The sequence below is a fragment of the Emys orbicularis genome, chromosome 7, assembly GCF_028017835.1.
Source record: "Emys orbicularis isolate rEmyOrb1 chromosome 7, rEmyOrb1.hap1, whole genome shotgun sequence".
NCBI classification, from domain to species: Eukaryota; Metazoa; Chordata; order Testudines; family Emydidae; genus Emys; species Emys orbicularis.
The window spans coordinates 59,106,155-59,133,835 of NC_088689.1; the positions used below are offsets into that span (position 1 = coordinate 59,106,155).

General features: G+C 44.8%; 1 protein-coding gene across 3 annotated transcripts in view; it reads right to left on the reverse strand.

Annotated features, from left to right (window-relative positions):
• Window positions 1-27,681, reverse strand: part of TSPAN14 (tetraspanin 14) — an 80,655-nt gene that overhangs the window by 18,002 nt on the left and 34,972 nt on the right. For 2 of the 3 annotated variants that reach the window (XM_065407178.1, XM_065407179.1), the window contains exons 2-3: window positions 26,738-26,835; window positions 5,603-5,653 (exon numbers count right to left, since the gene is read on the reverse strand). In XM_065407178.1, coding sequence (XP_065263250.1) covers window positions 5,603-5,653; window positions 26,738-26,818 — 132 coding nt within the window. In that variant the 5' untranslated portion in view covers window positions 26,819-26,835. Of the gene's footprint in view, window positions 1-5,602; window positions 5,654-26,737; window positions 26,836-27,178; window positions 27,224-27,681 lie in introns of those variants that run through there. The other variant, XM_065407180.1, reaches the window with a different exon arrangement.

Sequence of the window (27,681 nt, forward strand, 5' to 3'; positions counted from 1 at the left end):
TGCCTAATCTTAGAACATGAGGTCTATGAGACTAACTTTCTGTTATGTGTTTGCATAGGACTTAGTATGATGAAGCCCGATCTGTGCTGAGGTTCTTAACACTACCATAATAGAAATTAACTAAAAATTACATACAAAATGTAAGTGTACAACCAGTTATAAATGTACACAAAGATGATCTTTCTAGACGGATGAAAGTAAATAAGAGCATAATTGCAATAATTTTTAATATAGTAATAGAGCATGGGACAAACTAAGGTTAGTATTGTTTTATTAAGAGAGACAGGACAAAGAAAAGTGGGGAGTACAAGACCGATCTTTGGTGATATCCATGTGGTCGCCAACTGTGTGAAAGCATGAAGGTTTCCAACAAGTTACCAGCAATATGAATACAAGAAGCATTCTAAACTGAGGAAGACCTCGGTCTTTCACTCTATACTGAAAAAATGGGTAAAGATCAACAGGTTATAGAGTGCCATTTACAAAGCAGTGCTGGCAATTATGCCATGAAATGAAGATGTGTGGTTCTCTCAACCAAACTAAATCCAATAATAAAAAGAGAGGTCACAGAGAATTCAGAAATATAATTCACAGAAGCAGCCTACTTCTGTCAAAGTATTGTATATTGCCATCTTGCTATTCAACAGACACACCAGTGCTGGAATAACTAAAAATACACATCACAAAAGGAGGATTTTAGAGATTCAATACTATCCTCTAATAAGCATGTAAATATAAGGCAAGGATATTGCTTTAGGGAAATTTTGTGGGTATGGGTTGCTGCTTTTTGGACATGGCTAGCACCCCAATGATATTTAAGAGTTATTACACCTTCCTCTATAATTTAAAAACAAACTGCCAAACTGGGCTATAATTAGAGCTGCCAGGTTGGCAGCAGTAACATGCTAACAGAACTTTACTTTTAATCAGCATTTGTCAAAAAGTACAAGAACTAGAGAGAAGCAGTTGCATGCTAGACTTCACTCTGACCCATTCCAAAAAGTCACTGAGAATATATAGATCAGGGGTAAGCAACCTATGGCACGCATGCCAAAGGCGGCACACAAGCTGATTTTCAGTGGCACTCACACTGCCCGGGTCTTGGCCACCAGTCCGGGGGGGCGCTGCATTTTAATTTAATTTTAAATGAAGCTTCTTAAACATTTTAAAAACCTTATTTACTTTATATATAACAATAGTTTAGTTATATATTATAGACTTGTAGAAAGAGACCTTCTAAAAACGTTAAAATGTATTACTGGCACGCAAAACCTTAAATTAGAGTGAATAAATAAAGACTCGGCACACACTTCTGAAAGGTTGCCGACCCCTGATATAGATTCTCTCAGGATTATGAATGTCGAATATAAAAAGTGTTCTTGCTAGATGAAGCAGTGAGTTGTCCATCCGGTTTTTACTGGAGACATGTTCTCATTCTCTGCAATGGATACACCTGGAATCTACATTTACCATTTCCAGCCCTTTTGGGTTACCCTTTCTTAAGCCCTGACTCATCAGAACCCACAAATGGGGAAGCAGCACCAACATAAACTCTGGCATAACAGTGCTTTTGCACAACAACCACAGAGCAATGGAAACCATCAGTTAGTAGCAACATGTTTGCACACTAATGAAGCTTTCCACAACCGTTCTACTAATTTCCCCCCATCTTGAACTCATTTTTTCTTCCAGCCAGTCGTCAGCTCAAGCACGATCTGGATGAGGTTTTCCTGTGAACAAAGGTTGTTTTGGGAAAAAAGTAGAACAGGCTGGACTCTGGCACTCACTCCCAGATAGAAAAATTAGGAATGAATCCAGATGATAAAAATCCCTGCTGAAGAATCAAGCTGAATTAATTCTGTCTGGAGGAAAAAAATGTGAGGAATTCAGAATTATGCAGGAGCCAGATACGTTTGGATGAGATTAACTGTTTGCATTCGGGGAGAGTTCAGAACTTCTCCTTGGCTCTTCCCACATCCACCTCCATGGTTGGTGAACTCTGTTCTGCTTTATAAATAAATTCATCTCCCCGGTTTATTGCAGCATCATAGCTCATGGAGTTGTTTCTTTACTGTACATTCAGAGTTCCATCTGCACAGGCAAGTAGACAGGACAGATCCACACTTCATCTGCACCAGAGCTGAAGAATATCAGTAACATCAAGGGATTTAGACACTAGTTTTTCTCACTGGTTGTTTTATCTTATCTGTAGCTAACTACATGCACAGCTTATGGGTCATTCACATGTTTAAGCCACAGACTTTAGGTATCTTACTGCTCATTGTCAAGATTTGGGAGTATCAACAGCAAAAGCTAACTGGTGGGAAAGCAGAATGCCACGTGCAAAAATTACAGAACTGTTAAAGAGATCTAACAATTTACAATGTAAGAATATAAATTTAGCAAACGTTTCCCTTAAAACAAACCCAGTGTGTTGTATAAGCCATCAGGCAGATGGAGAGGGTTATGCGTTAGTCATTTCTGTAATTACAATACTAGGCACCTCTTTTAAACTGTGGATAGCATAGGAAGAGCTTAATTAAATTTAAGAAGAGAATGCAGATTCTTCAAGACCTGTTTGTGTTTTATATACAGAAAAGTGTTAATTACGTTAAAATCTCTCATATCATTCAGAGAAAATGGAATTTAGGTAAGAAAGTTTTGTTAATTGTTTATCTTTACAATGTTCACAGAATGACTAGGAAATGCGTAACAGGAAGTAGCATGGTCTCATACACTGAACTAGGTTTCATACTGCAGTCCTATCAGAACAGGGAGAAATCCAAAACAAATTAATGGTTTGCATTTTTTTGACAGTGGAAAACCTTGTATGTTATAATACAATTAGCTCAAACTTTCTCCATTTTCCAAAACAATGAAGGAAGAATAGGCCCCATTACATACATGGCTTCTGCTGGACCACTGAAAATGCTCAGATGGATTTCTATAATCACTAAGAAGGGAAGCAAACATTTCATACTTGTCTGTATTTAACATGCACATACTGAGCAAGGTAGCTGCTTAGAGAGCAGGTCTGTCCAACACCAATGAAGTGAAAACTTCTTAACAAAACCAGTAGATAGACTGGCAAAAATCAAATACACAAATATAAAAATGGAGAATAACTGACTAGGCAGAAGTACTTGCAGAAAAGTATCTAAGAGTTATAGTAGATCACACATTTAGGGTTACCATATTTTAAGTGTCCAAAAAGAGGGCACTCCATAGGGCCCCGGCCCCGCCCCAACTCCGCCCCCAGCCCCGCCCCAACTCCGCCCCTTCCCCAAAGTCTCCGCCCCCTCCCCTGAATGCTTCGCCCCCCTGCTCTTCCCCCTCCTCTGCTTCCCGCGAACATTTGATTCGCGGGAAGCCTGAAGCAGGCAGGCAGCAGGTAAGCTGGGGCTGGGGGCGTGAGGAGGCGTGGCCCAGTCCGCCCCCCCCCAGCCGAGTGGCTCCCTCCGGTGGCTGGCCCCGGCCAAGAGGCTCTGGCCCCAGCGTCTCCGGCCCGGCTTGGCTCGGGCCCTGGGGTGCCAGCCCCGGTTCCGGCCGAGTGCGCCGGCCCCGGGCGAGCGGCGCCGGCTCGGGCCCCGGTTCTGGCCGAGCGACTCCGGCTCCGGCCCCAGCGGCTCCAGCCCGGACCCAAGCCCCACGACCCCTCCCTCCCTATTTTCCCAGACATGTCCGACTTTTTGGCAATTCCCCCCGGACGGGGATTTGAGGACCAAAAAGCCGGACATGTCCGGGAAAATCCGGACGTATGGTAACCCTACACACATTGAATGTAAGCCAACAATGTGAGGCAGTTGTGAAAAAGGTGACTATCATTCAGAGATGAAAATAAGCTGGTCCGGTCCGGTATGGCGTACTGGTAAGAGCCGGAACACAGACGACCGTACTGGCAGGGCTGTTGATGAGGGGGCCAAAAGGAGCCCGGCAATTTAAAAGGGCCCGGGGCTCCCGGAAGCAGCCAGAGCTCCTAGGCTCCCAGCCGCCGCCACTGCTACACCAGCCGCGATTTAAAGGGCCCGGGGCTCCCAACTACCACAATCGCTACCACATCAGCAGCCGGAGCCCTAGGCCTATAAATCGCCTCCCGAGGTCCCTTCCAGCCCTACATTTCATGATTCTAAGTAATATCACCCTGGCCTACTGTATATGAGAAGACAGGCGAATTGAGAAAACAGACAGAAAAGCTCTTAGATGTGCATGTTTGGCATGTCTTTCTTTAACCAATTAAAAGGAAAAGATTTTTTTGCCTCATCCTTCTCAGATCTAATTCACTTCAGTTGTTGGTCAAATCTGTAACTGAAATTCCAATAAGTGCTTTTTCTCCCAATACTGTTTTAATTTTGCCAATTCCAGCCCTTGCTCTCAAATCTATTTAGCAGTTCCTCAACAGCGTATGAAGTGAGATGGGGAATAGATCTCTCAGTTATCTACCACACCTAAGGAGTAATGGGAAGAAATTAAGGGTATGTCTAAACTTACTGAGGATCGATGCTACAGCAATCGATGCACTGGGAGTCGATTTAGCGAGTCTAGTGAAGACCTGCTAAATCGACCGCAGATCGCTCTGTGGAACAAGACGCGTAAAGTACTCCACCGGAACAAGACGCGTAAAGTCAGCCAACGGGAGAGTGTGTCTCCTGTTGACCCAGAGCGGTGTAGACACCGCAGTAAGTCAACCTAAGCTACGCTGACTCCAGCTACGTTATTCATGTAGCTGGACTTGCGTAACTTAGGTCGATTTACCCCCATAGTGTAGACAAGGCCTAAGAAAGGGAAAATTTAGGTTGAATATCAGGAAAGCTTCCCAACTATTAGCCTTTGGAATAATCTCTCACATCAAGTGGGGGAAATCTCATCTCATTTAAAATTTGACTAGATAAAACTCTAGGAGGTGTACAATAAGATGATTTACTGGCAGGGAATTGGACTAGATAACCCAAATAGGTGTATTGCATCTCTACAGTAGAGTCTAAAATAAAGTTTGTTAACAGAAGTTGCAACATTAGGGCTCACGTTTTTTTCCCTACAAATATCCCACCTTCACTACCAATTATTGCAACTCAACAATACATACACCAGGCACTGGCAGTTCCAAAACCCTGTTTAATTCCAATCACAAGCAAGTCACAGCAATGTTGGTAGCAACAGAAAGAAATTTTAAGAAAAAAAAAGGTCAAAAACATGTGACTAAAGCATACCATTATCAACATAATGGATGGTTCCAGCTATCACACTTGGTAGATTGAATTGTATACCTGTACATATTTAGTCCAGCGCATTCCTAGTGGCAAATGGAAAAATAATGGCGTAATGCTGGGGTGACTACCACAGGGCTTTGAAGGGGAGAAAAGATTAAACTAGCAAAATATAAGAGGATATTATACCTGTGCTGTGTATTGTACATATGCCCTACAGACACAACCATCCCTATGAAGGGAAAAACTAGGACTTTCTATAAAGTAGTAAATTATTTTTTTCCTTAAGAATTTAGCTCAGATGTTGTTTTTAACTCTTATTGTTTCTTGAGGATGGGAAGCTAAAAAACACTTAAGATATTGGTTAATGCAACATCAACAGTCCATCATAGTCTTACCTTTTCACTCCATGCCCAAAGCCCGGCTGCAAGGAAAGCAACTCCAGCTAGCTACAGAAAAGAATAAAGAAAATTTGATTAGTACACTAATCAAGAACGAAAACAAGACTTCCCAATGTGAAATAATATGCTTCCCTCACCCTCCTTTGAAATAATCACCATAAATACATATAATAAAGTAAATAGGAGAATGTATTTATGAGTCTCTGTATGTGTATAGGCTTACATAGAACAGCAATCCTCTTCTCAGAAAAAATTGTTATAGCATAACATAAAAATAATCTGATAGAAGAGAATTAAGTTTACATTTCCTGTAGGAACAGAAGGGCTTGTTAGGACTCTAAAGTTCTGTATAAGTGTGTTCCCCTCATGTAAGGTCAACCTTTGTATCCATACTGAAGAAACAAAAACATAGGACAAAGACTCACAATGATTGAGGGACACAGGAAAAAGTCTTGATTTCAGGAAGCATCACCTACAGTTTTCATTAATGTTAAGCAAATTTAGTACTGGCAAAGGATATCTGCTCTATAGCGCAACTAGAGAATGAGATTCTCTGGCTAGCCACATGGCTCGGCAGTGGCAGTGCATGTTCCCTCTTTGCCATTCCACATGTATGCCTTAAGCTTGTCCTGGGGGAAAACATCTCTCAGAGATGTGCTGAATCCACTCAGTTCTCTGTGAATACCTCTGAAGAGGCTCTAAGCACTTCACAGGATCAGGCCTGACAATCAGCTGTGGCTAGTGCTAGGTACTCGAATGATGAATGGATCTGAGCCATCTCATCCCCAGACTCTCGGACTTGTGATTCTGGAATGTTGATACAAAGAGTTTGCAACAATAAAAGGCAGAGAGCAACAGATGTGCTTGAAAATAATGTACATTGGGTTTAAGGCCCAGATATTGAAATACTTATGCATATAAATAATCCCATTAATTTCAAGGGGAATACTCATTTGAATAAAGAAAAGGATGTAAATAAATGTTTGCAAGATCAGGGCCTAAAATAATAATTATAGTGTTTTCCTCTTTAAATCTCGGAGTACTTTGAGATGGTTAGCATCATATCCCCATTTTGCAGCAGAGAAACTAAATCTAATGACCTCTTCTTAGCCAATGCTCAGAACCAGTACTCCATCCTCATCCTCCTTGATGACAGTTGACCATGCTCTCCTCCTTTAAATCTTGCTCTCCCTTGGGTTCCGTGACTCTGTACTATGCTAGTTCTCCTGCCTCTCTAATCACTTCTTTAGCATGTCCTTGGAGGATACTCCTTCTCACCCAGCTTTCTGCAGGGGTTATAGATGGCTTTGTCCTTGGTCCGCTTCTCTTCTCTCTCTCTCTCTCTCTCTCTCTCTCTCTCTCTAAGTAATCTCATCTGCACAACACAAATTCAACTACCATCTCCACATGCTGACGATGTGCAGATCTACCTCTCTACTCCAGGCTTGTCTCTTTCTGTCCAAACCAAAATCTCAGCGCCTCTCACTCTCTCCCCGACATCTTCTTGTGGATGATCAATGCAAGCCTTCCCAGGTCCTCTCGCAATTACAGTGGACACCACCACAACACAGGCATGTAACCTGGACATCATCTTTGACTCAAACCTCTTTCTACGTTGTCACATCCAGGCTATACATGCCCCTTCTCCTGTTCACTTGTCCAGTATGAGGTTGTTCAAGATAGGGGAAGCCTGTCTTGTGACTTTTTACACAACTTTTGGAAACTGGACCTTAGGCTCCTTTGTGCTCTGTATTGTGTGTCAGTGTGTGTTCACCCACTCAGACAAGCCACCAGGAACAAGGCTTTATTCTGTAAAGAACATAGAACAGGATTACAGTCCAGCAGCTCCTCTCTGCTTGCTTGCTATGTGCTCCCAGCTCAGTCAGTGCTGAAACCTCCTGCTGGGGGAACAGAGGGTACATCCTGGCAGGAACCAGGATGTTCTCCCAACATGCTGCAGTTTGTGGTCCACAACTTGTAGTTCCCAGGGCTGCTGTTGAAGCACACTGGACCTTGGGCTACATATATCTAAGTCTTGCGGGTTATGCCAAAATAATCTCTCTAAAATACCACCTTTCCTATCCATCAATGCAGCTAAAACGCTCACCCAGGCTCTTATCTTGCATCTCAAATACTGCAACGTCCTTCTCTCTGGCCTTGACAAATACAATCTTGCTCCACTTATACCCATTCACAATGCTGCTTAAAAAAAAAAAAAAAAAAAAAAAAAAAATCACTCGTAGCCCTTTGATTTGACCACATCACCTCCCCCTTTGCATCCCTCCACTAGCTTCTGCCTCTACCGCACCAAAAACATAAGCCGCTTATTGTCACTCTCAAGGCCCTTTACAGCCTATCCCCACCCTAGCCATCATGTTTCATTCAGTGTCAAATTCCACGCCTGATAGGTCAATAAGTGTAGCCTCCATTGTGCAATTATTGTATTTTCAAACAAGCATCTTCATGCCTTCCTCCCATGCTCCTCCCTTCATGTTTGGGAGGAGATCCCCATAAACGTTCACAAACCTACCTGATTATCCTCCTTCAAATTCATCATTTGCTGTCATGCCTACAAAAAACTTGACTACAATTAGGCAGTGGTCTCAGCACACCAGCAGCCTGTCACGCTGACCAATATGGTCTCATTGTTTCCTTGTATTCCCTCAGTCTGTCTGTAAGTATCCATATTAGATTATAAACTCTGTGGGGCAAGGATCTTTTTATTCTGGTTCTTATGGCACCTAGTGCACTACTAGCCTCAATCATAGACCAGAACCCCATGAATTACAGTAGGGTTGCCAACTTTCTGATTGCAGAAAACTCAACACCCTTGCCCCCTGCCCCACCCCTATCTAAAGCCCCGCCCCCTGTTCACTCCATCCCCCCTCCTTCTGTTGCTCGTTCTCCTCCACCCTCGCTCGCTCACTCAATTTCACTGGGATGGGCAGGGGTTGGGGTGCAGGAGAGGTGAGGGCTCTGGCTGGGGTTGCAGGCTCCAGGGTGGGGCCAGAAATGAGGGGTTTGGAGTGGGTGGGGGTGCTCTGGGCTGGGGCAGAGGGTTGGAGTGCGGGGGAGTGAGGGCTCCAGCTATGGGTGCAGGCTCTGGTGTGGGGCCAGGGATAAGGGGTTTGGGATGCAGGAGGGGACTCTAGGCTGGGGGGTTCAGAGTGCAAGAGAGAGTGCAGGTTCTGGGAGGGAGTTTGGGTGCAGGAGGGGGCTCAGGACTGGGGCAGCAGGTTGGGGTGTGGGCTCTGGGAGGGAGTTTGAGTGTGAGAGGGGGCTCAGGACTGGGGCACGGGAGGGACTGCAGGCTCCGGGCAGCGCTTACCTCAAGTGGCTCCCGGAAGCGGATGGCATTTCCCTCCAGCTCCTAGGCGGAGGCACAGGCAGGCGGCTCTGCATGCTGCCCCCGGCCGCACATGCCACCCCTGCAGCTCCCATTGGCCTCTGTTCCCGCCATGCTGTTCAAGCCAGCACTTGAGGTAGGGGCAGCACGAGGAGCCCCCATGGCCATGCCTTTGCCTAGGAGCCGGAGGAAAATGCCAGCCACTTCCAGGAGCCACGCGGAGCCAGGGAGCCTGCCTTAGCCCTGCTAGGCTACCGACCGAACTTTTAACAGCCCACTTATGGTGCTGACCGGAGCTGCCAGGATCCCTTTTTGACCGGGTGCTCCCTGGTTGAAAACCGGATGCCTGGCAACCCTAAATTACAGCAATAACCACTTATTTGTATCTGACTTGTCCAAGGCCACAGAACAAATTGGCGATGAGCCAGGAACAGAATACAGATCTCCCAACTTCCAGTCCTGTACCTTAGCCTCTGCAGACTGCCTCTCATGAGGTACTACCTTCTAATAAGCAGCATTACAAACATAAGAATGGCCATACTGGGTCAGACCAATGGTCCATCTGGCCCAGTATCCAGTCTTCTGACAGTGGCTGGTGCCAGATGCTATGGGGGAATGAACAGAACAGGGCAGTTATTGAATGAGCCATTCCCTGTCATCCAGTCTCAGCTTCTGGCAGTCTGAGGTTTAGGGATACCCAGAGCATGGGGCTGTTTCCCTGACTGTCTTGGTTAATAGCCATTGATTGACCTATCCTCCACGAACTTATCTAATTCTTTTTTGAACCCAGTTATACTTTTGGAATTCACAACATCCTTTGGCAACAAGTTCCACAAGTTGACTGTGTTGTGTGAAGTACTTCTGTACATTTGTTTTAAACCTTCTGCCTATTAATTTCCATCAGGTGACCCTTGGTTCTTGTATTATGTGAAGGGAATACAGAAGTGTCATTTATCACTTTCTCCACACCATTCATGATTTTAGAGACCCCTATCATAGCCTGCCTCAGTCATCTCTTTTCTAAGCTGACAAGCCCATTCTTTTAAATGTCTCCTCATAAAACAAGCCTTTTCAGGGCTTGGTTTTAGCCCGCTTCATTTTTTCCTCCTACAAATAAAAAATTAACTCCTTTTAAAAACTGTTAATCAAAAAAGCGCGTGCTGCCACCTTAAGGGACCATTCTATATATTCCTGTGTAAAGGATATTATCCCATGGCCCATTTTTTTAAACCGCTTATCTGCGCTCTGATGATGATTTCAGAGAATTTCATGCACTACTTCCCCCAGCTCATTCCCCTGTTTAGTAATTTTATAGAGTAGTACTAGACTGAGTGCTCCTATATTCCTTTTTTTTATGATCTGTCTATGTCAAGACTCGTTACCTAACCCCCTTCCCATTCAATTAGATAAGCCATTTCTTTGCTTCCTGCTCCTAACTTTAAGCCACTCTGAATTAGGTGGTAGGGATGGTCTCCAACTCCTTCCTTGTCAGAAAGCAGCAAGTTTGAGAAACACCTAACCCAGATTTTGCACTGACTTAAACATTGTACAATCCCTATTAACTCAGCTCTTTCATGTGAAGCAAAAATTGATCCTTGTTCTGACCTCGTGATCTCTCTCTCCAACCTCAACACTTTGTAGTCACAGGCAGCCTTTGTCTTCACGCCCAATATCAGTATCCAAACAAAGATGACATTTTCCACCCCCAATGTCTGAGCTAACCAGCTCTTTATCTGCTCAAGCAGTAATTTGCTCCCCTAGAGCATACCTGCTGACCTTGTAGGTTAATAATATGCTGCTACAGCAAAAGCTTTTCCATAGTTTGAGAGTAAATGAGGTCTCATTCTCACTTCTCTAAGTCTATAATAGAAACCATTTACCCAAAAGCTTGGAGGCATCTCAGAAACCTATGGATAAACAGTTTCAGATGAAGGAGAGGAGACACCCACCCAGAGGCCACTAAAGATAAACAACATTTCAGCGTGCCACCTAGGCCTAGAGTGGCAGATTTAGCCAGTCTGCCCCTCCTTCATGATAGAGGGGTGAACGGGCCAAATCTGCCATCTTAGGCTGCTGCCTAGTTTACGGATACCCAACCAGCTTTGGGAATGCTGCCTTCTGGGTTCAGAGTAGTTAGAGATGGAAAAAACTCTACCTTGCACTTGGCAGGGAGGGTACAATTCCCCAGAAACAGGCTGAATCCAATATTAAACTGACACCATACTTGCTTTCTCTCAGCCAAAAGGAAGTGCAGTAGGCATACTAACTAGAGTGTGCTGAGCCTGCGATCATAACCAACTTTCAGGAGTTTCAGTTGGCAAGAGCTGCATTGTGCTAGCAGAACACTGGTTTTTAAACTGAAGTCAGCTCTTTGCCATGATTTCTACTTTGTGCATTCTTGCTTCTTCTTAGCATATGTGCAACATGCCTCACATGGCACGTGACCAGGAGTCAACAAAGTATTTGGTCCGCTGGTTGGATCATTAGCTTCCCCAGCCCAGGCACTGATGGGGAGTGCAGTATGAACGCTGCCCCCTGCCCCGCTGCATTCTTGCTGACAGGCCATAACCAGACTGTAGATACCAAACACTGGCTTTTCTAAGGTGCTTAACAACAAGGTACCCAACCATCACTTGCTAGGTGTCCCCCCGCTGCTTTTTATAGGATGGCTTAACCGTGTTCCAGATTGTAATGGATTTTTTTAAATTTCTCAGACAATTTCCTTATTACTTACAGCAATTCCTCCCAGGTCTGAAATTGTTTGTTTGCGTGTGCTATAGTCTCCCTCCCTTCGTTCACTCTACAGCAGCACTTTTGTTACTATTGGTGAGTGCTAGGCAGCTGGCCAGATTTCTTTTTAATTAATATGAAGAACTGACATTACATATATAATTTTCAATATAATTTTTGGGCTCACCACAGCATGTCTTCTGCTCTTCTATAGTAAGCCTGAATTCTCCCCTTGAGATCATATTAAATGGTGTTCTTACCTGACATTTCCACTATCTCAGAACCAGTACTTCTATTACCACTATTTAGGGCTTCATTTCTCTTGAGTCTGTGATCTGCTATTTCCCTCTAAGTTTGACAATACATGCCTGCTGAGAAGTAGAGCCCAATATCTTAAAAAAACAAAACAAAACAAAAAACCAAAAACCCTGACAAAAAAATAACCTTTTTCTAGCAAAAGCAGCCATATCTGGAGCTACCACCTTCAACGAGCTGAACACTACAGCTAATTCCACATGATGTAGTAAAAGAGGAGAAGACAGAGCTTTATCATCATTACACGTTAAGCAGATGTCAGGATTTTGAAGTGTCACAGCTTCTATTGTCCCAGGTATGGCACTAATCAGAGTTGGAGAAATTCCTGGTTTGCTCTGTGGCTAAAAATGCTGAGGGTGATGTATAAGCCATTTTATACCTAGTTACTCAAAAGAGTGTCAGATGATTCTGCAAGAGCTCAGTACCACATAATAGGACAAGCACACAGAAAGTGATGCAAAACAATTATGCATGAAGTAGCCATGGTTGGACAAAGTGATGCTAGTTAAACCTCTCATTTCAAGGTTAGAAGAGCAATAGCATACAGTGAACATGCAACTTGGTCATGTTGAAGTAAGTACACACTTTGAGTGTTAAAAAAAACCTCCCCCATTTTAATAAGCTTTGAAAAAACACATGGATGTGTCAAAAGTAGTAGTGACCTAGACCGCACCTACGTCTCTAAGCAGTGACTTTTTTCAGGTAGGGAATAAAAGTGTTTCATTGTGAATCTTCTACTATACATTATACAAAATTCAAAGCTAAAGCTAGTTAGGAAATTTTCCAGCACAAATTTTCATCAGAAATTGCTGATCCATGGAAACATTTTGGTTTCAACAAGCTTCCAACAGAACCCTGCCTACTTTCCTGCCAGGTCACCTGGAGGGCTGCTGGGGAGCCCGAGTTTCCAGCATCAAGCTTCCAGGACAGCCCTGCCATTTAGCTTGACTGGGGGAGTCCAGGACTTCCAGGGTCCCTGCTGTGGAACTGAGAGTCCTGACTTGAACTGGGGTTCTCATGGCTTCTAGGCTCCCCCAACTCTAGGAGTCAGCCCAGGGATGCAGTTGGGGAAGAGTAGCGAAAGGGAAGGGAACAAATGGAAATATTTCAATTCCATCCTCTCCCCCCCCAAATAAAAAAAATTGATTTTATTTTCTTAAGGAAAATTTTGAAAATTTCTAGGTTTTGTTCCAGTTAGGAACAATTTTCTTTTCAAAGTACTGGCATGTCCAGTGGAAAGGGATTTCTGAATTTCAATCAGCTCTTTTTAAGACATCCATCTAATATTTCCTACTCATGTGACACAATGATGCCAGAAGGCAAGAGAAGAAGAGGCTGGTGTAGGTTGCAGTAGACAAGGTAGCAAGTTGCCACAGCATGGGTTAATCTTGGCAGCAGGTAAAGGGTTAACTGGAACTTGAGGAAGGTTTCTAGAAAATTAATTAAATGGGACTAGCTGATACACACAAAAAGAAGAGAAAACCATGCCGCTATTCGCATACTGAGTGATTTAACACGTTCATGTTTGTTGTGTTTGAACGGATTATAGCCTTCCTGTTTTGTTCCCATCCTAATTTAAAAAAAATAAATAGATTTCTTAACTGAGAAGCATTTATTTTGGTTTCCAAAGCATTTGGTTTAGGCGGCATATTTTACCCTGCCTAGATAGGAGTTATTGGGCAGGGGGACTGGACACCCAACAATTAAAACAGCTGAGTGTTGCTTCTGATTATTTATTACTGCACTGCAAGAGGCCACGGAGAATTTTTCAGAGACTGTGACAGGAAAACTGCTTCCACTTATTAAGATTCAGCAGAAGAGACATTTGCTGTCCCATAGAAGGAAAGGGAAGACCGTCTCTTTTGATTTCTTTCTACAGTTCCATGCGTCTTTGATGCATCCAATCTGGGGATGGTAGAAAAACATGTTCATCTCTTTGGTATAACAATGTTTTAACTCTAGGTGAAGGATCCCAGGGGCCTTTGGACATAACAAATCAATTTTAATTTTGCTGTGCTGTGTACATTCCACTTTTGCCCATTCCCTTATTATGTTACTGTCTCATAGACTCATAGACTTTAAGGTCAGAAGGGACCATTATGATCATCTAGTCTGACCTCCCGCATGATGCAGGCCACAAAAGCTGACCCACCCACTCCTGGAATAATTCTCTCCCTTGACTCAGCTGTTGAAGTCCCCAAATCATGATTTAAAGACTTCAAGTCGCAGAGAATCCTCCAGCAAGCGACCCCTACCCCATGCTGCGGAGGAAGGCGAAAAACCTCCAGGGCCTCTGCCAATCTACCCTGGAGGAAAATTCCTTCCCGACCCCAAATATGGCGATCAGCAGAACCCCGAGCATGCGGGCATGATTCTCCAGCCAGACCCACATTGACCATTGATACTAATTACCATTGATGGCACGTTATTGACCTATTGACTAAAATCACGTTATCCCATCAAACCATCCCCTCCATAAACTTATCAAGCTTAATCTTAAAGCCAGAGAGGTCTTTCGCCCCCACTGTTTCCCTCGGAAGGCTGTTCCAGAACTTCACCCCTCTGACGGTTAGAAACCGTCGTCTAATTTCAAGCCTAAACTTCCAGACGGCCAGTTTATATCCATTTGTTCTCGTGTCCACATTAGTACTGAGCTGAAATAATTCCTCTCCCTCCCTGGTATTTATCCCTCTGATATATTTAAAGGGAGCAATCATATCCCCCCTCAGCCTTCTTTTGGTTAGGGTAAACAAACCGAGCTCCTCGAGTCTCCTTTCATACGACAGGTTTTCCATTCCTCGGATCATCCTAGTGGCCCTTCTCTGTACCCGTTCCAGTTTGAGTTCATCCTTTTTAAACATGGGAGACCAGAACTGCACACAGTACTCCAAATGAGGTCTCACCAGTGCCTTGTATAACGGAAGCAGCACCTCCTTATCCCTACTAGAAATACCTCGCCTAATGCATCCCAAAGACCGCATTAGCTTTTTTCACAGCCACGTCACATTGCCGACTCATAGTCATCCTGCGATCAACCAGGACTCCGAGGTCCTTCTCCTCCTCCGTTACTTCCAACCGATGCGTCCCCAGCTTATAACTAAAATTCTTGTTAGTCATCCCTAAATGCATCACCTTACACTTCTCACTATTAAATTTCATCCTATTACTATTACTCCAGTTTACAAGGTCATCCAAGTCTCCCTGCAGGATATCCCGATCCTTCTCCGAATTGGCAATACCTCCCAACTTTGTGTCATCCGCAAACTTTATCAGCCCACTTCTACATTCGGTTCCGAGGTCAGTAATAAATAGATTAATCTGTCACTCAGAGAGGTTGTTGACTTGGCTGTTACAAGTTTGTCTCATTTCTATTATTTCTTTCAAAGTGTAGGTCTACTCTGAAAAGTGACTAAAAACAGCACTGTGGGGTTCCATGTTAATCACCTCCAGCACCTTCCAAGTCCCATATGCTCAGTTTACAATTAAGAGGATATATTTTTCTGTCACCACAAGCTCTCAGGTTGTGCTCTGAAAGTCAGCTCCATTCTTTCCTTCTTGTGCATCACTAGCCAGCTACACCTCTACCCCGATATAACGTGACCCGTTATAATGTGGGTTCGCATACAACGCGGTAAAGCTCTGACACGCTGCTCTGAGCAGCGTGTTAAGGGTGCCAGGCCAGGCCGGGGCCGAGGGGTTGGATAAGGGGCAGAGGGTCTTGGGGGTGGTCAAGGGCTCCCCCCGCCCCAGGGTCTGGGGGGGCAGGAGCTGTGGGAGGACACTTTTGGAAGCCCCGCAGTCCCAGAGTGGCCCGGGGGATTAGCGGGGGGCTGGGAGCAGCCCACTCTACTTCCCTCGTCCTGGCCCCAGCCGTGTCGCTCGGGGGAGGGGGCTTGGAGGAAGGGATCCCCCCCGCACTCACCAGCAGCAGCAGCAGAAGCGGAGCAGCCCGGCCCCAGCCCGCTCCACTCCGCCAGCTCCCAGCCGCATCGCTCCGCTTCCCACAGCAGGTAAGTACAGGGGGCGTCCTTTCCCCAACCTCCCCACACTCACCGGCGGCGGGAAGCAGAGTGCCACAGCTGGGAGGTGGCAGAGTGGATCAGGCTGGGGCCGGGCTGCTCCGCTTCCCGCCGCTGCCGGTGAGTGCCTCTCAGGGAGTGGGGGTGGGGGATGGATAGGGGTCGGAGCAGTCAGGGAACAGGGGGGTTGGGTAGGGAGTGGGGTCCTGGGGGTGATTAGGGACGGGGGTCTCTGGAGGGGGCAGTCAGGGAAAAAGAAATGGGGGACAAAGGAAGTTTGATATAACACGGTCTCACCTATAACACGGTGCGATTATTTGTCTCCTGAGGACCGCGTTATATCGGGGTAGAGGTGTATTTTGTAGACCAGATCACACCGTCAATACCTTTGCAGCCTCACTGTTGAATCTCAGTCAATTATGCGTTGAGACTCAACAGCAAAAATAGAATCAGGCTCAATCCTTCTTAGCCATTTCGCTCTGTAGGACTAAGAGATGTAGAAGCTTATTTCATCAATGACAGCCGCAGTGCAAGCTGCCACGTAGGAAAGAGCTGTTTCCTTGTTTAGATTCCTTTGAAAAAAAATGTTTTGGATGAATGCATGTTAGCTTATGAATTGCAGTCACTGGTGCACTATGGGCCAAATTGTGACACCCTTACTCACTACATAGACTTTAGGTAAAGGTATCCAAATCTGGCCCTAGGAGCATTGCTTCCAGTAGTCACAATTTGTGGAGGCCTATCACAAGTTACTGTGCGTTCCCAATTGACTAAGCGCCAAACATCCAAATTCAGCAATATGATTTGATGACCATGCAAGCACTTCTGAAATGAATACACATTCTAGCATGACCGCACAGTGAACCAGCATGTTTTTCCAGGCATGAGCTTCCACCCTCACCTCCTAAATGCTCCAGATATCCATGAGAACAAAATCTTACACAAGTGAGTGCTGAAGGAGCTGTGTGTGAGCACACCCAAATTTAGATTTCACTGTGATTTTTATTCCCCACTATTCTCCCAGATCTATTTCCCAGCCTGTGTGCCTCTAACTTTAGCTAGAAGGCCCACCTCAGAGCTGGAGGGCCTTTCAGTCTCCATGCTCATTTTATCTTTGGTGAGAGGTCAGAGACTGCCAACAAGAACTGCAAATAAATCTAATTGTGGTGCTGTTTTTGTGATGTGGATAGCAGTCCAGAAGCAATGGACAGAGAGCAAACCCATCATTACATGGGTCATCAGACAACCATGCTATTTTAACAAGTTTTGGTCACTATCCACGTGGGCTGGGAGTTGATCCAACCATGATGGTGGTAGTAGTAGTAGTAGTAGTAAGGTGACTCACCATCAGAGGTGGTACTCTCCTTGGTCTAGGTGCCTAATCCTCCAAGATGTTGAGCCCCCTCAACCTCAAATGGGAGCAGGGGGCACATAGTACCTTGCAGGATCAGGCCACAGATGCACTGCATTTTAAATAATCTGCTGTAATAGGTCAAAGAACTCCACATCTACCAGTGAATTTATAGAAGTGGAATGACGGAGCAGATTCACATGGCTGCCAAATTGCAAATATTTAAATGAGTTAGAATTCCTTGTTTTTAAATTCCATGTGAGACTTTAAATGCCTCATTGATAACTGCTGAAAAAAATCTGTAATGATATTCTGTAGTGACAAATGGCCTTAAAAGTTAACCCAGAGTGAGTGTGTCATGCTGCAAATTAGTGAGCCTTGGAATGTTACAAAAGTTTCTGGTTTAGACATCTGCCTCAAACAATGTGTTTTAAAACAAGAATGTCATCTTGGATCATCCAGATGGCCTCTAAACTTTACAATCAGTAAAACCACAGGCACCATGAAAGAGGTTGGATGGAAACATATACAACAAATCCGCCACACCTCTGCAAACAGGAAGTTCAAATGAGCCACCAGCAGCTGCGCCCTTCCTGCCTTTGGGTTTATAGATCCACAACAACTTTGAAATGTTCGGTTTTCTTTTTATATTCTGTTCAGAAAGAAATGCCCTTTTATTTTGTAGGATTGAATTATTCATGGTTATATAGAAAAACTGCACTCTGAAAGGAGACAGTAATGCTCAAACTTACTTTTAAAAACCCTCTCTGAATCCCCTCATCTACGTCAGCAGAAACACCTCTAACTATTAAAAACAAAGACTTAAAATCCAATTTGCCTCTCATCACATAGGGCTAAATTGGGGCATTTAGCCATGGGGAATGGTACACAGAAACATTGCTTCAGAGGTATTCCGTCTCAGGGCCTGATCCAAAACTGCATGGAAACATTCCTACTGACTGGGAGGCACAATGCTTCTTGTAGCTCACCAGTTGCATTGGGAAGATAAGAGTAATTTGCTACTCTCCTTCAATGGGTCCACACATTCTCTTGCCCATGTGACCAAACCTGCTTTGCAATTTTTCAATACACCACATTTGTCAGCAAACCATCACTTTAAATACTCTGATGTTTTCCTGGCCCTGCTTGCAGCCAGTCCTCCCTGTAAGGAAGCATGTGATCAGTCAGCCTGCAGACAGACTGCTTAGAGTAAAGTGGGGTGAGTTCTGCCTCTGAGACAGCAGCCTGTTTAGTCTCTCTCTGGGGCAGGGTTCTTAGGTGTTATTCTGGGTTCTAAAGTAGTGTTAAGCTACAACCTTCCAGCATATAGCAGGGGCGGAGCCATGGCTCAATAGACTCCCCCTCCCCCCACCTTTCTCTCCCTGTCCCCTTTCTAGAAAGTTGCTCTTGAGGTCAATAAACAACTTGGTAACAGCTGCTTTCTCCTTCAAGCATAGGGGCTGCTGTTCTGGATGTCCTTTCAGGGCTGTACAAGATACTGCTGATTCCCTTCCTCGCTCCACTGCACAGCTGAGCAAAGAGAGGAGCTGCAATTTAAAATCCCAAGAAACCTTTTCCATTAACATCATGAAGATGTTGATATTGGTCTTGGATGTAAAAGATCGTTTTATTTTTATAAACCCTAAATTTTGTACTAAAGTTGACCTGAGATGACTGTAGCATTACCTTGTTCAGAGCAAAGATATTGGGCGTGGCTCACCCTATGGTTTTCCACCTATTACTGTATTTTTTCTAAACATCTGAAATCCTAATTGCTAATGGCCAGGAGCAGAATTAGGAAGTAACTCAAGGTGCATCACAATAAGCCTCATTCCGCTCTTCCTGTCGAGATGTAGTCCCAAAGCTATTTGATCATCATCATCGCTGAATTCATTCACCATACAATGAGCTTCCATGTAGCAGAGGGCAAACACAGTGACACTTCCAGTCACTAGGCTTGGGTATGGATGAGGAGAATTCTGGACTGCTCAAATCTTTCCCCCTTTCGCTCTGTGATTCCTGGATTGGCTCTCAAGAGTGCAAGCAGTTCAGAATAAAAGCGTTATTGGGGTATCCCTCCTACCCTCCACTGAGTTTTCAAGGTGAAGGGTAGGCGTTTTGGAGCACTGCTCTACAGCCAAGAAACACAGGGTTAGAGCTACAGCTGTGACTCATTGGGCATGTCTACACTGCAATTAAGAACCCATGTTTGGCCTGTGCCAGCTGACTCGAGCTCATCACGGGGCTTGGGCTGTGGAGCTGTTTCATTGTGGTCAGGGGCGGCTCCAGGCACCAGCACAGCAAGCGCGTGCCTGGAGCAGCAAGCCGTGGGGGGCGGCATGCCGGTCGCTGTGAGGGTGGCAGTCAGGCGGCCTTCGGCGGTGTGCCTGCAGGAGGTCCGGCCGGTCCCGCGGTTTCGGCGGCAGATACGCCAAAGCCGCGGGACTGGCAGATCACCCGCAGAAACGCCGCTGAATCCACGTGACCGCGGACCGCCCGCAGGCACGCCGCCAAAGGCCGCCTGACTGCCGTGCTTGGGGCGGCAAAAAACAGAGCCGTCCCTGATTGTAGTGTACACTTCGGGGCTTGGGCTGGAGCCTGGGCTCGAGGACCCTGCGAGGTTGGATGGTCCCACACCCAGAAGTCTATACTGCAATAAAACAGCCCTGCAGCCCCAGACCCACAAGCCCAAGTCAGCTGGCATGGACCAGCCACAGGTTTTTAATTGCAGTGTAGACATTCACATTCTGACTAGCGTCCTACCTTTCCTCAGTCCCACTGACATCTCTCTCTCAGAAAAAGGTACTACTCAGCATAAGGGTGTCAAAATCTGGCCCTTGGAAGCACAGAATTATCACCTTATCCCGTAAAGCTGTCATTCATGATGCAGCACAACAATGCTGCGTTTGCCCCAAATTTGTTTTAGAACACAGGGAAATCTCAATGGGAGATTCAGCCCTAGTCATGCTAGAGTGGGGGAGACAAGGTGGGTGAGGTAACATCTTTTATGAGACTAGCTTCTGTTACCTCACCCACCTTGTCTCTCTAATGTCCAATATCCTGGGACCGACATGGCTATACTATATATAGTGTGGAAGACACAGTTCTGATACTGTGTGAAGGACTCCCAAGGTAATGAAAGACTTGCCCACCTAATGAGGCAAAGAACAGGTATATTGTGAAGGCTCATATTCAGCTGTGTGAGAGTTCTTGGCTTTAGAAAGGAGTAGTGCCTCTAAAATGTTTATTAAGACAATGTATTGAAAAGCACAGGAACCTTCCACCCAGAGGACCATGGGGGAGAACAGGACTCTTACTCACTTCTATACTCCCTCTGCTTACAAGAAAGGATGGACAAAGCAAAGAAATTACTCACTGTGTGGGCTGCATCATGTGCACACGTTCACAACTGATTGTACCGTTATGTTCAGGCATACACATGGAGAAGTTAGAATTCTATGTTTTTAACTATTGTGGAAGGTTGCAACAGAACACTATTTCTTAAACACAACCCTTAACACACAAGAATTAAAAACCAGAGAGACAGAGGGTGCAAGCGAGCAGTTCCCTAAAACAGAGAGGCACAACTCAACCCATCTCTCTCGAGGCTGGCTCTCTGCAGAACTGACTGATTGCATGCTTTTCTGCAGAGTTCCTTGGCCTGCTAACAGGACCAGAAAAACCCTTAGGATTTACAGTGATAGGTGGTAATTTTTACAGAGCTTCCAATATACCATATAGATACCAAGAGACCCATATTTCTCATCAGAAAATGAGATATCAATAACTTCTTGCTTACAACCCTTGATCTGAACAACAAAGGTTTTAGAAGCATGGAGAATTTTTCTAGAGCCTAGTTAAACTTTGGGCCTGCCAGGGTTACAATTATACTGGTCTTAAAAAAAAAAAATCATACCTGTATCATTGCTCAACTACATTCTATATACATCAAAGCCACTGATCATGGTTACTGGTGGCTTGTCATTCAGAGTACACAGGGAAAGGTCACAGCCTTGTTAAAGGGTCTAAATGTCTGATCAGCTAGACACATGAGAAAAAATGAAAGCATAGCGAACACTGGGCTAAACTTCATAGTTTAAACTGCTACCTTTCAAACAGCAGACATCAGGCAAATCAACAGCAGGACATGTTCACAATGTGGTGTCTTCAATAAGAAGGAAAGAAAAGAAAAATATATTTTGTATCTATTTCAGAGAAATTGAAAGTCTGTCTCAGCAAATCTATAGGCCACAGCCTGACAGCTTCTGGTGTGAGATAGAAGAAAAAAGGGACAACAAATTAACGGAAAAATGTAGTGCCATAACAGAGTGAGAGACCATCTCAGGTACTCAAGAGATTTAATGCAGAAGGCTACGACAGTTTCCTGAAAGGAAGCACGTTTTTATATTTTTTCCCCCCAAGGAAATGGACGTCTCTGAAAATGGCTATTTGCAAAAAAGGAAAAAATACCAAATTCCCTAAAGAGAGAGTTATGTTTATTTAAGCTGTATAGTTTTATTCAGCCTTAATGAATATCTATTTGTTCAGGCACAAGAGCTACTTGCCTGCTCTCTCCCACGATGAGTGAGGACAATGAAAAACCTAGAGATTTTACTGAGCCCTAAGCAAGCAGAATCTTGCAAGCCTGACTATATAGCTGTAGTTGATTTGAAATATTGCAAAGAAATATTTTAACTATACGTACCTAGATTAAACACTATCCTATTTTTAGCTAATCCAGTTCCATTGGATCTCACAAGCTAGGGAAGATTAGGCTGAGTCAGGTAAGTATTTGGATAGGGATCACCAAGTAGCACTTCAAGCCTTGTCTACACCATGAGCTTACATATGGAGGTATGTCAGGGGATTGAAAAGGTGGCTGCAACACCAAAACTGTTATGTAGACAGCAGGGTATGTGGTACAGGAAATGGCACTGGAGATTCCTTCCAAATCTGTATTGAACCAATATCCTACCTTGGCACTGGGGAACTCTGTTGCTAGCAGACTTTATAGATACAACATAAATACATTTTGGAGCTTAGTATGTTTTAAGCACAGAGTCCTGACCAAACCTCACTCAATATATTTCATTTTTCCTTCCTACTTCTCCATTTCCTGGTCTGAGCGGTCTAACAACTCACAGCAATACTGCTCAACAGCTCATGCAATTCTAGTCCACAGATGGCTGGCTTTTTTAGGAGTGCGTGAAATTAACCCTATCCCTAGCTTAGGGAATGTCTACACTACAGTGATACTGTTATGACATTCTCTGAGAGGTGGGAACTGGGTTGATGGAAGAACTCTAGCTATACCTACACCGGGGGTTAGGTCAACTTAACTATGGCATTCAGGGCATGACATTATTCACAGCCTGAGCAATGTAGTTAGGTTGATCTAATTTTTAAGTGTAGCCCAGGCCTTACTGGGGCTCTTCATGCTCACAAGGCATTTTGAGATCCTTGGATGAAAGAGTCCCCATCAGTGCAGGAGTCCATTATAATATTGCTAGTTTGTCTGTGTCACCGTTTTTATTTTATGTACATGCAGTCAAGAGTGTATAGAAAAATCTGTTTCCTGGTGGCAACTGAAGGCACTGTGGGGTTGTGATAGCTGTAAGCCTAGGTTTGAAAGGTGCACGAACAGGCATAATGTTCTGTGTGTGCTTAGGGTGACCAGGTGTCCGGTTTTGGATTGGAACATCCAGTCAAAAAGGGACCCTGGTGGCTCTGGTCAGCACTGCTGACTGGGCAGCTCCCAGGTTGGGAAGCAGCTGGCATGTCTGGCTCCTAGCCTTAGGAGTGGCCAGGGGGGTCCACGTACTGCCCCGCCCCCTGGACAGCTTCAACTGGTTGGGTCAGGGCAGGGGAGGAACTAGCGCAAGCACGACTCACGAGTGCTCAGCAGGCGGCTGTTGAGGGGTCGCGTGGCACGCACCTCTCCCGCTGCTGCCTGGCCCTCTTCTCCTCACAGTCCTCGTGTGGCTGGGCTTGAGCTGCAGCGCATGCCGTGCGGCGAACCGCGGTCTGTCTGTCCCCCCCATTGCCGGCACCCAGGAGTTCGAGGTATGTGTACCCAGCATTCGGAGATGGGGATATGGGGCTGCACCCCCATCTCCCTGCACCACATCCCTCCCCAACCCCCCACACCCTTATCCCCCTCACTGCATCCCTCCACCATCCCATCCTGCCCCCCACACCTACCCATCCCAACCCTGTACCCCTTACAGTGCTCTCCCACCCATCCTCTCCACCTCTCAGAGCCGCCACCCTCATGTCTCTCACCCCCCACAGCCCTGCACCCCAGTCACCTCCATACCCGCTGCACTCCCATTATGTTCCTAAACACCCCTGTGCCCCCCCATCCTCATGCACTTGTAGCCTTCTGCCTCCCCCTGCATCCCCATCCACCCCACATACTCCCCCCCCCCCCCCCACACACACACACCTCCTCCTTCACTGCCCTCTCACCCGCACCCTGCTCTCGTCCTTGGCCTCTTTCCCTCCCCATCCTCTCTCTTCCACCACCACCCCATCTTTTCCCCTCCAGCCCACCCTCCTCCCTTTCCGGATGAGTGATTTAGGCAGCCCCTGGAAAAAAGTGTATGAAAAAGTGTCTCTGTGTAGGCAAGTGTGCGCATGCTTGCATTGTATGTGTGTAAGAGACTGTGTGTCTGAATAGGGAGGTGTGTGTATACCTGTGTGAATAAAATTTGCAGCCTAACTTTTGGACTTTTAGTCTTTTTGCTGGCTTCTGCACAAAAAAATTGAGGACATAAAATAGATGTGTATTCATTTCATAACAAGTTTTTAAAAAGAGAAGGGATCTCTAAAAGAAATGTATTATTTCTTAAAAAGTGAATGTTGTTGACTAGTAATTGCAGAAGAGCCAATGTATCAGACATTTCTCCCCACCTTTGTCTAGCTACAGGGAAGAGTGAGTATGTAGGAAGGAATCTCAGGACTGTAACTAAGGAAGTTATTACCCCATCCTGATAAGTTGGCTAAGGACCTTTCAGATATGCCTTGCAATCTTTTACTTTGAGATACTGCACACACCCACAGCATTTTTCTTGAAGTCTTATGCAAGACAGAGACAAGCCCCTTCCAAGATCACTAACACAGCACTGTAAACGGTTGAGATGGGCTTGTGAATGTGTTTGGCCTGCACTTTTCTGCAACTCCAGCCTTCCTCCACAGAAAGAAGCAAAGTCTTGAAGTCACTGTCAAAGCACAATCTGACCCTCCCAACCACTATAGTCCTGACCTCATGCAACAGACTGCCAGGTAAGCTGAGAGAGGTACTTCCAAGGCTAATTAAATAGCCTCTTCTACAACAGATAGGTCACCATATTGTATCTTATCAAGGCGGTTTGAGCCTGAGGTACAATCATTTACCAACACACTCAGAGTTTTTAATGCAAGCCCCAAAACATTAAATTGGAAGGGTGCAAAGACTCAACTATTATCTCTTCAAAATTACAGCCCTATGATTAAATTCAGCACGTGAAACATTAAACAGTGATCCGGAAGGGGAGGGAAAAGCTGTAGCTCAAAACCATAATGCTCAAGTTCTCTGCCCCTTTATCCCTCTTTAGCAAAGAGCCTTTGCAAAATCTTTGCTCTTTCTTCTCTCAGAATCAGCTCTCATTCCAGTGAGCAACAAGGCAAACTGAACGCCAAGAGGTAAGGAAAAGGAACAGTTAAAGATCACTATCAGTTTTTAGAAAGGTTGGGAACAGAGGGGTAAAGAAAAAGGTCACTCTATCCTTTGTGAAGAAAAAGAAAAAAAAAGTGATAAAGGATGGGAGAACTTAGAATGAGAAGGAAAACTAAGTTGCTATAAGAGACCAGTTACAGATCATTGATAGTCTTGCGGAAATGTCAGGGACTTCTGACCCTTTCCTAGTGCTGTACATTCCTATTGTCAAGTTACAAAAACAAAAATGATTTGCCAGTTACATGACAAGCCTAGTACAGAAGGTTAGGACTATCATAATGCTATCATGGAAAACAGAAATATCCCCTGCTGGAGAATCTTTCCTTTTTCCACATTACTTGCTCTATTGTGAACTATCATCTACAGTATCTCAGTTTAGAGGTCCCGGTTTTCATTAAAAATGACTTGCCTTCAGCTAAGGATACGGCCTACTAAAGAAGAATGGTCACCAGTGAGCGCAGCTTCCAACATAGCTAGATCCCAGCTGGTGTAAGTCAGTATGGTTCCACTGGCTTTAATGGAAATATGTCAATTTATACCCCTGGCGTCATGGTATCAAATTTTATGAAGGAAAAACAAACAGTCATTTTGATGTCTTCTCTCTCGCTCTTCCCCCCCTTCCCCCCCCCCAAAAAAAACACAACACACACCACACCCAGGAGGTGTGTGGGTTACACATACACCTCTCAAGCCCTTGATCAGAAATTTTTCCATTACTATCCATTTGCTCTACACACACACTTTGTACAATCTCATGCCACAGAGAGGGGATATAGAGCTGTGCGGGCAGTTCCTTCTTTATCTGAACGTCTAACACAGAACACAGTCTAAAGCAGAGGGGAAGGAGAGCAGTAGCGGAGCACCCATATGAACACACACTTTGAAGAACCACAGTTCCTGCACAAGGGGAGTAACCTCTTCTTCTTCGAGTAGTGTCCCTATGGGTGCTCCACTTTATGTGACTCCTGAGCGGCATCCCCACAGTGCTCAAGAGGTGCATGCGCATCTGAAATGGAGCACCTAAAGGGACACTATTCAAAGGAAAATTAATGTTTTTGATGTTCAGAAGATCTTGGATAACTTCCCATGTTACTCTTCTTCAACACACACACAAACACTCACTCGGTACTTCCTGGTTCCAGCCTGGATCAGGACAGAAGAGCCACAATGTCCAGGAAAGGCTATTCAAGTAGTATTTCCATACCCAAAAGATTCAGACTGGAGAGGCATCTGAATCAGTCCATATACCTGAATGTCTCTGCCAGGAGTCATCCATATTCAGATGGACATCCAAGATTCTGAGACTAGACTATCAACTTCTATATTGTTTTTCTAACCTAAACTGTCAATTCACTGGAGCAAGGACCACATTTTTCTTTATTATTTGTACCGGATTGAGCCTACTGACATGCTGAAACCAACAAGACAATATCCAAAAATCTGGACATTTGTCTGCCTCCAATTTAAGTTGGAAGTGAAGTTAGTTTGAATGTTTCGGTCATGCTTGGCCATATCACAAAAGCCTCCATCCAAGTCCATGCCATTCACTTTCTCGCTGAGTAATATGCACGTGCTGAAGGACATCATTTCAGGGAGACAAGTCCCAGGCTGAGGACCTCATGCTACAGAAGAAGAGTTTTGGCCTTGTACTCACCCAAAAGATGATATTGTAGCTGAAAAGCAGGTATTTGTACCAACAGCTGATTTCTGGGTTAGAGTATCGGTAATAGTGCATCTTCTATACAGCAATATCTGCAGAGGAGGAGGAAAAGAAAAGAAAAAAAAGTCAGTTCAGTCTAAAAATTCAGACGTTTAATGTGAGCTTTCTTCAGACTCAGAAAAAGTAAAGTCCCTATTCCAAAAGTTTATATTAAAAAGATTACTGTAACTTGAAATCTAGTCAATTTCAAAAAGATATTCAGTGAAGTTTCAGATACCACACCTGACATCTGGTTCTTCAAAAAAGAACTAGATAAATACATGGAGGATAGGTCCATCAATGGCTATTAGCGAGGATGGGCAGGAATGGTGTCCCTAGCCTCTGTTTGCCAGAAGCTGGGAATGAACGACAGGGGATGGATCACTTGACGATTACCTGTTCACTCCCTCTGGGGCACCTGGCACTGACCACTGTCGAAAGACAGACAGGATACTGGACTAGACAGACCTTTGGTCTGACTCAGTAGGGCCATTCTTATGTTCTTATGACTCCAAGTCCCACTGACAATTCTTGTGGCTTTACAATATTTTCTAGTTTTTAACCAGTTCTGTCTCCCTGTTGCCATCTGAGAGAGATAAAAACAAAACTGACTATACAGTTATAGTTAAACCCAAAGACCCACATCGATGGGTTCAGGCTCTGTATTAAAACAGACACAATCCCTTCTGTGCCCCCCTTGGCCCAAGACACTCCATGCACATACATGGACTTGGACTTTGCATACAGGCTGCTTGTCCTTTTCCCACCATGCCTGATGGACTTAAGATGTGATGGTAAATATGGTGGTACGCAGTGAGATGAAGAAGACGCAGCTTTAAGTAACTGAGAAAGAATGGTGCAACAAACAACAAAAGCAGTGGGAGCTTTTGTTGTTAGGC